The sequence below is a fragment of the Pelodiscus sinensis genome, chromosome 1, assembly GCF_052426305.1.
Source record: "Pelodiscus sinensis isolate ZL-2025 chromosome 1, ASM5242630v1, whole genome shotgun sequence".
In the NCBI taxonomy this organism is placed as follows: domain Eukaryota; kingdom Metazoa; phylum Chordata; order Testudines; family Trionychidae; genus Pelodiscus; species Pelodiscus sinensis.
In genome coordinates, this window is record NC_143052.1 from 43,660,914 (window position 1) to 43,672,039 (window position 11,126).

Here is an 11,126-nt window from a genome sequence, read left to right on the forward strand (position 1 = left end):
ATGGAGAGGAGCCAAGGGGGGAGGCAGGGAAGGGCCGATCTTGTTAGCAGCGCCGCCGCCTCAGCTGCTCTTCGCTTTCACAGCTAGAGCTGGGGCGCGATAAGCCAACGCCAACCGAAAGCTAAGGTGCAGCGAGTGGGAGCCGGCCGTGCCAAGGCCGGGCGCCGCTCCAGGGAGGAAGGTGGGCAGGGCTCCGCGTAACCAGAGCGGGGTTCGGAGCCAGTCTGGGCCACTGCGGGGGTCTCTGGGATGTAAATTCAGAGACGGGAAATGGCCAGGCTGGGCGAGCGCAGAGCTGCACTGGCGTGAAACGGGGTTCAGCCTTCAGCGCGCAGGTGGCAACCAAAGCAGCACGAGAGCGGCACAGGAGTGAAAGATAGAAGCTACCGATCTCTCGCTCTGCCACCGACTCCCTGTGTGGCCTAGCCATGTCCCTTAACCACGATGTCTCCGTTTACCCACCTGTTAAGGGGACTGGTCCGACCGGGTTCGTTCAGCAGGTTGGATTTGGATGATGAGCGGAGGCGTTTGAAGCAGCTAGAACCCCGCAGTGTTATGACACTTCTAATGACTTGAAAGGCCCACTCACTGGCTTTGCAAACCTAATTAGTAAGAACCCCATTTGTGTATGCGCATTACTACTTGGACAGATAATAAGGAATACATTCCTCTTGCCCTGGCCTTGCTGATGCTTCCTCGCTCGTTTACACTGAAAATCTGAGAATACTATGGAAACCAGACTTCGGAATGGCCCAACTGCTCATTAGCTTGTTATCCCAGCTAATATATTCGACCCAGAGGCGCCTTTTGGGTTTATTTCAGTACATAGACTCTTCCCGTCCGGTTTATTAATGTACTTGCTGAGGCATTTAAAAAATAAACCGATTACATTCAGAAATCAAATCTCCCTTCAAACCGGATAGAAACCTGGGAGCTTGCTGCAATCTAGCTGAAATCGCTCGGCCACGGGTGCGTTGATGGGTGGCTTAGAGAAAGGAAGCAGGCCTGTTCTGAAAAGACTCGTCACCGGGTTAGACAACCAGTTAGCATTGAGGTTTTAGAAGCGTCCAGCGAACAGAAGCGCGAAGAAGCGACTCTGGGTCGTTAGTGTAAGAAGGGCTGATCCAAAGGCCATGCAATGAAGGAAAAGTATTTTAAGCTTTGAATCAGGCCCATTGAGTAGGACCCTTAAACGTTTTCATGCCTTGTATCAAATCAAACTCTGTAAGGACAGTCCATAGCCGCAGCTATAAATCATCTGCCCCAAACGCCAGCGCAATCATAGCACGTTCGATGAGATGTGAAGAGAGATCGGGATGTTTCTGGCAGCTACCTAGTATCTGTTTGAACAAAATAGCATTCTGCGGGTATGGGAACAATGACGCCCCCCCCCCTTTTTTGCCAAACTGAGTCTATAATGAATTTGTTTAACTGTCGTTAATCAACGTTTAGCAAGCAAATACAAATCGCAATTCAGATAGAAGGAAAACCACGGCGAATGATTTCCCAAAGACAGAAAGTTGGCACTATTTTCTGTACATTAATGGAAAATCCCTTATTGTGTCTTGGCATCCAGAGAATAAATGGATTCCCCAAAGAGTATTTAGAATGTGGATTGCGGCCAACAATTTCCCTCCCAACTTTCACTGACTTTTTTTAGTGCGATTTTGATGCTTTGGGCTAACTTCGCCCAAATCGGCCCTTCTCTGCCCTTCCAACGTTCTTCCATCAGCAGGGTTATCATTCATTCCGCCTGAATGCAAAGCCGGGCAGCAAACAGAGAGATTAGCAAACTTTTCCCTGTGCGTACGGGTCCGCTGCCAGCTACGGCCACGGCACAGGATGGTTGAGGTGTGAGAGTGCTGAGAAGCAAGCTGGAGAAGTCGAGGGGACTTGTAATGGGGAGCAGGGTTTTGCTGCGGGATTGGCTCCAGCCCGGGACGGGGCCCGCAGTCCCGTGTCTATGGGGGAGTGCAGTAAGAGGAAGGCACGTACTTTGGAGTCACTGGGTTGCTGGTGCGTGGCCAGCGGGCATCTTGGGGAGAAGATCTCTTGCACTTTGCCGCCGTTAATCGTTCAGCCAGACCTTCTTCTAGACTCCCACCTCCAGCCAAACACACTAACCAGAAGCAACGCTAATGATTCCCGTGCCTCCTCAGAGCACTTACAATACGGGGCGCGTCTGAGCCAGGGAGCGTGACTCGTTCATGCGCCGGGAATTTGGCTCGACATTTGTTGAACTGGAAAGGAACAAGTGGGAAAGTGTCATTCATGAGCCCCCGCTGCTGTTGGCCCCTCCCAGCCACTTTCACCAAGGGCCCTTTGGAGCTGGTGACACCGCCGGGCCCCCTCGGAGGCAGGCTGATTAGATTAGACGTGATTGCTGGAGTTTCTGCTCATCGCTGGCACAGGAAACACTTGTGTGCGCGGGCACTACGGCGGGCGGGGAGCGCTGCTCTAGTGTCACTTGCCATTTCGATGAGATGTGATTAAAGGCTTTAGAGCTGACAAGTTCGCATTTGCGCCAGGCTGGTGGGAGCCCTGGAGAGTCGGGGCCAGCGCGGGTGCAAAAGAAAGCAGCACGCCCCGCTGTTGGGTTCTCAGCACTTTTTGGCGGGCGGATTCGCCAAAACTCTGGTTGACTTTAAAACAGTAATGCCCTCGGCTGCCATACAATGCTGGGGAGCAGAAAGAAACGACCGAGCCTGATTTTCTACGCCACAAAATCCCTCCGAATCCCTTTGCGCTTAGCGCGAGTACTCCAGCAACGAATCTGCTGATTTCCAAAGGACTTTGCTGCTAACGTTCTATCATAACAGCCCCATTCATTATTATATTGGCTCATGAAGTATGTCAATGCCTGGCGGTCCCCCTCCGCCAGAGCGGGGCTCTGGGGAACAAACAATTCACTACGGAATATGTAACTTAGAGTCCTGCCAAAAGGTTGCTGATAGGAGCAATTACAACTGAACCTGCTCCATTAAAATTATCCCGGGTCCCGTGGCTCTGATTCTAAGCCAGAGGTCTATGTCCCCCCTTTTTTTCTTTGTAAAACCTTTATATAAACCATTTCTCGTGTATATTGTAGAGACGCAATCATTTAAAAATTAACTCCAATACATTGCAACAATGACAACAACCAGAGGCTAATTTTCATATTGAAAACCCTTCATATAAACCATTTCTCATGTATATTTTAGACACAATCATTTAAAAATTAACTCCAATACATTGCAACAATGTCAACAACCAGAGGCTAATTTCCATATTGAAAAAGCCATGGCAATGCCGGGTTAATTTGCTCCTTTGTGTCCAGGTATGTCACATTACAAGGCGTTGTATAAGGCGCTATTCTGAATAGTCTGGCAGCACAACAGAGACAAGGTGGGGGACGAAGTGGCAGCTTTAGCTCTGGGTTTTCTGGCTTTTGTTTGAGGGCAGATCAGCCCTTTAACGAGGCTGGCTTGTAAAGGTGTGATCCTAGTGATTGGTGATTGATTAGTTAATAAGAACAAAGCAGTCGCTGTAAACGAATCAAAGTGACTAAAAATAAATAAATCGGACACAGAGGCAGTCACTAGAATCTTTCCGGGAAAAAGGCAGGAGTATTGTGTGTAACCTTCTTGCTTCTTTCCTAGATCGCCCGGGAACATAATCCCAAATAAAACACGCTAGATCTCCGTCGCCTTCTCCTCCTGTAGCTAATATGCAGCAAGTGACGGAAGCTTGTTGTCTTTATCCAGATCCGAAGGTGAAAGGCAGCCTGTTCCTAGGGGGACCGTAAAACACGTCCAGGAGAAGATTAATGCGCGCAGCAGAAGGTTGGAGAAATTATTATGCTTTTCAATTCATTTTTTACTTAAAAACGCAATGGAATTCGGTGTGTTTTATTACGGAGGAAGAAATGAAAGATTAAGGGTTTAGGCGGTATTGTACCTCGCTGTAATCGCCTTTGGGCTCAGTTTGGAGTAATCTTGACCACGAGATGAATTCGCCTGTGGCTCGGATTTAACCGCATGTAGAGATATGTTATGAGAATAATGCAAGTGAGCAATATCAAGAACAGAGTTTAGGAGCGAATGAAATGCAAAACTGATTACGGGGGGAAAGAGAGCAGCAGCTTTTCCAGAGAGGATACGAAATTATTTTACGGCGCTCAAACTTTTGCCCTTAATTCCTCAGACAGTTTTTAACTCTGGAGAGGTCGCCTGAGGTTTGCTACTTCCACAGGCTAGTCTTCCCCCTCCAGGACAACCCAGTCATCCCTGGACCTGTCTGGAAAGAAGGTCCAGAGATTGGGAAAAGAAAGACAAACAAATGGTGAAACTCCCCAGGTACAAGGCAACCGAAAATGCCCTTTGCGAAACGTGAGGCGTCAGACCCGCCACTCTTCTCACCGCGAATCACATCCATCCACGCGTTTCAAGAATACTTCCCTTCTGCAGCAGGGATTTTGTGGAAGTGCTTGTAGTTTACCGGACTCGCCAGCTAATACCTTTACAAAAGCGTGATCCTAACTGAAATGCAATGTCCGGGCCAGGAGCGGGGGGGAAATCGTTCTGCTGCTTTCAGAGCCTAACTCGGTTTCCCGCAATTGTTGTGTTAACAAAATTTCCTTCTCTCAAATAGAAGCTGATCCTGAAAAGAGATCCGCAACCCTTGGATGGCTGCTGATTAATTTGGCTTGCTCACAAGTTTTCATGTATGCGAGGCACAGAGGGGGAAATACCATTAACAAATAATGAATAATCAAGATTTCCAAAGCGCCCTCTTTACCACTTGAGCATGAAGAAGGCCAGTATTATACTAATGGACGGGCTGTAATTGCTGCTTTGGGATATTTACACTGCTCAAATGACACTACATATTTCGTGTCAAAAAGTCAATCCCGAAAAGACCGGTTCAAAACAACGTGTGAACCTATGAAGTGTGTGGGATCTGAAGCAGCTAAACCCACCCCACACTAATTCCTTTCTTTCCTCTCAGTTAAGAGGAAATGTGTTTAGATTAAATAAACTGTAAATTGTTCTGGAGGAGCCTCTCCTAGAACAGACACAACGCAGACCCGGCCGGGAGAAGTACACGCTGGAAACGGAAGCGCTCTCCGAGTGGACTAAATCGCCCCTCGCCCCGCCCGGGCGCGGGACACGCTAATCTCATTTTATGTGTGCCCCTGTCGCGCTTGTTCAGACGCAGTGTTTGCAGTTTCTCTGGTGCCCCGCCGCTGGAGGAGTCCCCGGGCTTTCGGCGCGGAGGCAGGAAGCAGCCGGTAAGAAGAGGGCCCCGCCAAGGGGAACCTGATCGGCGCTTAAAAGGCAGCAATTAAAGTCTTAACCGCGATCCATCTGCCGCGGGTCCTGCTCCAGACGCCAGCCCCACCCGGGTAACCCCCACCGCCCGCCCTTTGTCTGCGCCCAAGAGGGAGGAAACGGGAGCAGCGCCCGGTGGGGTATCAGGGGACCCGGGGGGCGCTGCCTGGCACCCCCATGTCTGCGTCGCTCAAACCCGGCTCGCCCAGCCCCCCCGCTCCTTCCTGCCGTTGGCCCATCCCAGGATCCTCAGCCCGGACATCTCCCCACACTTCTGCCCGCACTCACAAGCCTCACCCCCTCCCAGGGTCAGCCCATCGCACCCTCTGGCCTTCTGTCCCCGCCAGGGGGGCCTGATCCCTCGCTGCAGGGGGGTTGTGTGCGCGGGATGGCGCCTGGCTGGGGCCGCGGGAAGGGATCCCGCACTCCGGGGTGCTGGATCAGTCCGGCCCCTGCCCGCCGCATGGTCCCAGGAGAGGCCACACTCCCCCTGGACGTGGGAAGTCAGAGATCCCTCCGGGGCCCGCCTGCGGGACTCGCCACCCACTTCACCTCCAGTCCCCGCCGCGGTTTCCAGAGGAGAGAGGCGCTGGGTACCTGGCTCCGCTGGGAGGAGGGCCGCCCTTCTCAGCCCAGAGAGGCGCGGATCAGCCCTTGTCCAGCTTCTTCTCCAGAGCGCAGGGCTGGGTCGGGGTGGAACGGGGGGCTGTTGCAGGGTCTCCAACAGGGCGTTGCCCGGGCTCTCAGGAGGGCGTGGGGCGACTTTTCCCTGCCACCCTGGCCCCATTTCGGCTCATCCATTGGAGCCCCCCGGAGCTCTCTCCCCAATCAGGTCCAGGGCCCTGATCCATCTCCGCGCAGCTTCCTCGCGCCCGCGGGCCTAGAGGAGGGCGCGCAGCGGTGGGGGAGCCGGCAATGTGGGCGGGCTGTTGGTGCCTCTCAGCTGCCCCCTTTTGCCAACCCAGAGACTAGAGGAAACAACAATCAGGGACACCTCGGCCGCTGGGCCCGGGCTGAGCTTCCCCTTCCCACGTGTGCAAAGCGCCCTGGCGAGCAGCCGGGCCTGGAACCCCTCCGGGGAGCGGGCAACAGGCATTTTCAGGCGGTACAAAAGCGGCGGCTACTCGGCCACAACCAGGCCCCCAAAGGGCCCCAGAAAAAGCCAGGAGCCCCAGAGCCGGGGGAGGGAAGGGGCCTGCCCAGGCGAGCCCCCCCCTACACAGCCATGCCTCTGGCCAGGCGCCCTTGCAGCCTGTTGCTTTGCTCGGACACAGCCGTGTGGGGAACCGCAGGCCCCGCTGCACAGAACAGCAGCCGACGGCCGGGCAGGCTGGAGTAACTCCGCTGCCACTTGCTTTGGCCGTAGGTTAGCTTGGCTACCAAAGGAACAGGTAGGGGAAGCGCGGTAGGGACCCTCTCCCCCAGGCACGCTGACGTGCTCCTGTGCTTTGGCTGTAAACGCGCGGAGCGAGCAGCCCCGCAGCCTCTGGGTAGACAGGGATGCCCTGTGCCGATCGAGTCCCCTCGGGCTGGCCCTGCTCAAGTACCCAGGCAGCGCAGGTCAGGTTTGCTTTGGACAGGCGCTGCCTCCACACTGCGCTTCAACTTGTGGCTCTCGGCGCGGCTTGGCCCCAGTGGCGTCTGGCTTTTGCTGCGTGCGATTGAACTGTGCAGCGAGGGGATCTGGGGCAAATTTCACCCCGCTTGTTGGCTGCCCTTTCCAAAAGACCAACCCCCGCCAGGCCCGAGTGTAAGCCCCCGGCTAGCGCCTGCGAGAAGGGCAGCAGCCCTCGGAGCAGCCAACATCCCCCGCCTCCGCCAGAGCCTGGGCTGGGCTGGGAAGTGGCCAGGAAACACACAGCTTCCCCCAGAGTCGCTTCTCCTGCAGCACTCGGCTCGCCCCTAGCTCGGACTCGGTTTCCTTATTTAGCACTTGGGCAAGGATTTTAGACGCTGTCACTTAGAGCCAAACGAGACAATTGATGTCGGATCGGCTTGGCCCCTAACGCCCGCGAAACAGATTGTGGACAATAAGAAAAGAGAGGCGGGGGGGGGGGGGGTGTTGCGTGAGGGGGAGGGAGGAGACACCTCCCTCTCTGGGAGGGGAGGCTGCGGCTCCAATGAAAAGTAGTCGCTTACTAGGGGAGTGGGTGTGTATGGTGGGGAGGGGGGGAAACTTTTCCTGTTGACTGTTGGAAGCGAATTGAGCAATTATCTAGTTTACCTTCTCCTCTTGGAAGTTAACGATTGGCGAGATCTCGGCGGCGTTATTGACACAACACTTTCTATTGATAGAAATAAGCAGCGATTGTCCTTAAGTCACTGGTGCGCCAAAGTAAGCTGTGATGGGCTGGCACGAGGCCACTGGGCTGGGAAGGCTGGTTCCGCCGGCGGAGGCTCTGATGATGGTGGCGGCCACGGGGCTGGTCTCCCTCCTTGCAGATCAGTGACCAGAAAAAGGGGGAGAGTGGAGAGAGAGAGAGAGAGAGGGGGGAAAAAGAGGCGTCTACCAAAGCGGCTCAGCCCGGCGAACAAATGCAAGCCAGCCATGGACAATAGTAGCCACCACCCTGCAACCAAAATCTTAGCAACTTCGCCAGCCAGAGAGAGCCTGTCTGCTCGAGGCAACATGATCAGCACTTCCAAACCCCTGGCTTTCTCCATTGAGCGCATCATGGCCAGGACTCCAGAGCCCAAGTCCATCCCGGTGCCGCCCTTCCTCCACGGATCCGTGCCCAAAGGGGACCCCAAACACTCTCTGCACCTCAACTCCTCCATCCCCTGCATGATCCCCTTTGTCCCGGTGGCGTACGACCCCCTGCCCAAAGCGGGGGTGGCAGGCTCGGAAGCCAGGAAGGCTCACTTGGACTCCTCCGCCTCCCCCTTCAGCTGCGGCGATCTGTTGAACTGTGCCCTGAGCCTGAAAGGCGATTTCCCCCGCGATGCCCTGCCCCTGCAGCAGTACAAACTGGTGAGACCGCGCGTGGTCAATCACTCGTCTTTCCACGCCATGGGAGCGCTCTGCTACTTGAACCGCGGCGACGGCCCTTGTCACCCGTCCTCCAGCGTCAACATCCACCCGGTGGCTTCGTATTTCCTCAGCTCTCCTTTGCACCCGCAGCCCAAGGCGTACCTGGCGGAGAGAAACAAGCTGGTGCTCCCGGCCGTGGAAAAGTACCCTTCCGGAGTGGCCTTCAAGGACTTGTCGCAGGCTCAGCTCCAGCACTACATGAAAGAAAGTGCCCAAATCCTCTCGGAAAAAATCGCCTTCAAGAGCTCGGAGTTCAGCCGGAGCTCTCCCAGCAGCAAGCCCAAAGTTTTCACGTGTGAAGTTTGTGGAAAGGCAAGTAACTTCACTTTCTTTGCTTGCGTCAAGTTTCTAACCCTTTTTCTGCTCCAGTTTTAGAACTACCCCCCGGGGCTTTATGATTCTAATAGCTTCTTTTTCTTCTGATTTCACTTTCAAGGTATTTAATGCACATTATAATTTAACTCGCCACATGCCAGTCCACACAGGAGCCAGACCCTTTGTTTGCAAAGTTTGTGGCAAGGGCTTCAGACAAGCAAGCACACTCTGCAGGCACAAGATCATACACACCCAGGTGAATCTCTCTCCCTATTGCGCTGTGTATTTCCATCTGCTTTCCATCCGACCGAAAACAGTTAAAACGGGGTCGTTTGGTCGGGAGGCTTTGGCGTTTGTTTTCTAAGCAGACTCTTTTGTCTCTGTGAAGCCACAGATATCCAAGCGCCCTGCCATGCACTCACTTCAATATTTGCTTTTGTTTCCTTCTAGGAAAAGCCTCACAAGTGTAACCAATGTGGCAAAGCGTTTAACCGAAGTTCCACTTTAAACACACACACACGAATCCACGCAGGCTACAAACCTTTTGTTTGTGAATTCTGTGGCAAAGGATTTCATCAAAAAGGTACAAGTCTCAAACTCCTTGTTAGTCTCCTAAGAACCCCACCCGTAGAAGTTTCAGAATCAAAACAATTTGCAGGAGGGCTTGCTTTATTTTTTCAGTAATTTATCTTACTCGTTTTAAACCCTCGGCTAGGTTTTAACCTGGAGATCCGATTTTTATATTGAATACTCGGTAGCTGATTATCCGATTTAAGTTTGCAGAGAAGAGTGAAAATTGAAAAAGAAAGAAAGAAAAGAAAATGGCAAGACGCAGTTTCTAATCTATATGCATTCCCCCACCCCAAATGCAATTTTTATTGGTCACTTTTTTTGCTGAGGTCTAAGAATCTTTGTTTAATATTAATCTTTGGTTCTAATAATTCCCCGACTATCGCGCAGCGTTAAAATGCATATTTCGTGTCTTTTATAACTCCGGTGTTACTCCGCGCATTGCCGTTTGGGTCGGACAGTACATGTCAATGCAGGAATATTGCGTGGATGGTTTGTGTTGTGCGTTAGTTTAAAACGATCAATTGACACTTTCATCCGTAGCTCGGGTTTGGGGGTGGGTGAAAGCTCTTTCCACCCGGTAGCGTCTGTGACCCTTGATTTATTTGTTCCCAGGCAATTACAAAAACCACAAACTGACCCATAGCGGCGAGAAGCAGTTCAAGTGCAATATCTGCAACAAGGCTTTCCACCAGGTTTACAACCTGACCTTCCACATGCACACTCACAACGACAAGAAGCCCTTCACCTGCCCCACCTGCGGCAAGGGGTTCTGCAGGAACTTTGATCTCAAGAAGCACGTCCGGAAGCTTCACGACAGCGCCCTGGGACTGCCGCGGGTCCCCGCCGAGCCGGGTTCAGACCAGGCGCTGCAGCCGCCGGGGCCGCTGCTGCAACAGCCGCACCACCCGTGAGGGAGCTGCAAGCCCGGAGCTCCGACCTTGCTAGCGGGGAAAGCAGCGCGGAGCCCTGCCGCTGCCACGACCCTCCTGCTCCTTTGCATGCACCTGTTAAGCGGTTTTGTGTACTACGCTCTATGGGGCCACTAACAGTGATGGGCTGGTCGCTTTCTTCTTTTGGTTGTTGTTGGGTTGTTTTGTTTTCTTTTAAGACTCGATTTTTTTAACATCTCAGGGGTGGAGATGGTTAAAAAAAGCCAAGCCCCCACGCCAATTTCTGCTGTATTTATTGGGATCTGTATTATCCGAGCCGGGAATGCTGCACCACTTAATTATTTCGATGTGTAGATATCTGTGTGTTGGTTCTGCCCTGTCTTCGATGCCTGCTGGTTGTCCCTTCCCGATATCTCCCTTCCTTCACCCGCTCCCTGAATATCGTATCTCTGTGGCCAGAGCTGATTCACTATGTACGGATTTGAATTTCAGTTTGATTCTTGCACGTGGAAAATGAATTCGTTGACCTGGTGGAAATAAATACTTGGAGCAGATGATTGACTCATCCAGGGCGCATTAGCTATTTAAATTCGTCAGCTACAAGACCAATGATCCTATTAAAGAGCTGTGATCCCACCATACCGATTCCTAATGTATTGATAACGAAAGGCTGGGGGCGGACGACAGATTGTGTGTGCGTGCGTGCGTGTATGTGTGTGTGTTCGTTTTCTCCTTCGAGGAGAGGGAAGATGGATGGAAATCAAAACTGGCTGATGCCAGGTCCTTGAAATGCTCTAATCAGCAGCTCTGCTGTAAGCTTAGGCTCTGGTGTTTTCTAACTGCAAACCTCTCCTGTTTTCTTGCCAAAACACTGAAACAACTGCTAAAGACTTTAATTAAGAGGGGGTAATTAGCTCGGATTTATCAAAGCCGGGTTGTTATACTATTAGCTGCTCAGTAGAAGCTGCCAATCCAGCCTTAAAAACGAAGCACGCTCTAGGCACGGGC

At 52.7% G+C, this 11,126-nt stretch overlaps 1 protein-coding gene across 1 annotated transcript; it reads left to right on the forward strand.

The window, feature by feature from the left end:
* Positions 1-3,407: 3,407 nt before the first annotated feature.
* Positions 3,408-10,683, forward strand: FEZF1 (FEZ family zinc finger 1). Its single transcript, XM_075928811.2, has 6 exons — positions 3,408-3,821; positions 4,630-5,269; positions 7,605-8,652; positions 8,777-8,911; positions 9,106-9,238; positions 9,841-10,683. The coding sequence occupies exons 3-6, from the start codon at positions 7,858-7,860 to the stop codon at positions 10,137-10,139; spliced, it is 1,362 nt and encodes a 453-aa protein (XP_075784926.1). The 5' UTR covers positions 3,408-3,821; positions 4,630-5,269; positions 7,605-7,857; the 3' UTR covers positions 10,140-10,683.
* Positions 10,684-11,126: the final 443 nt, after the last annotated feature.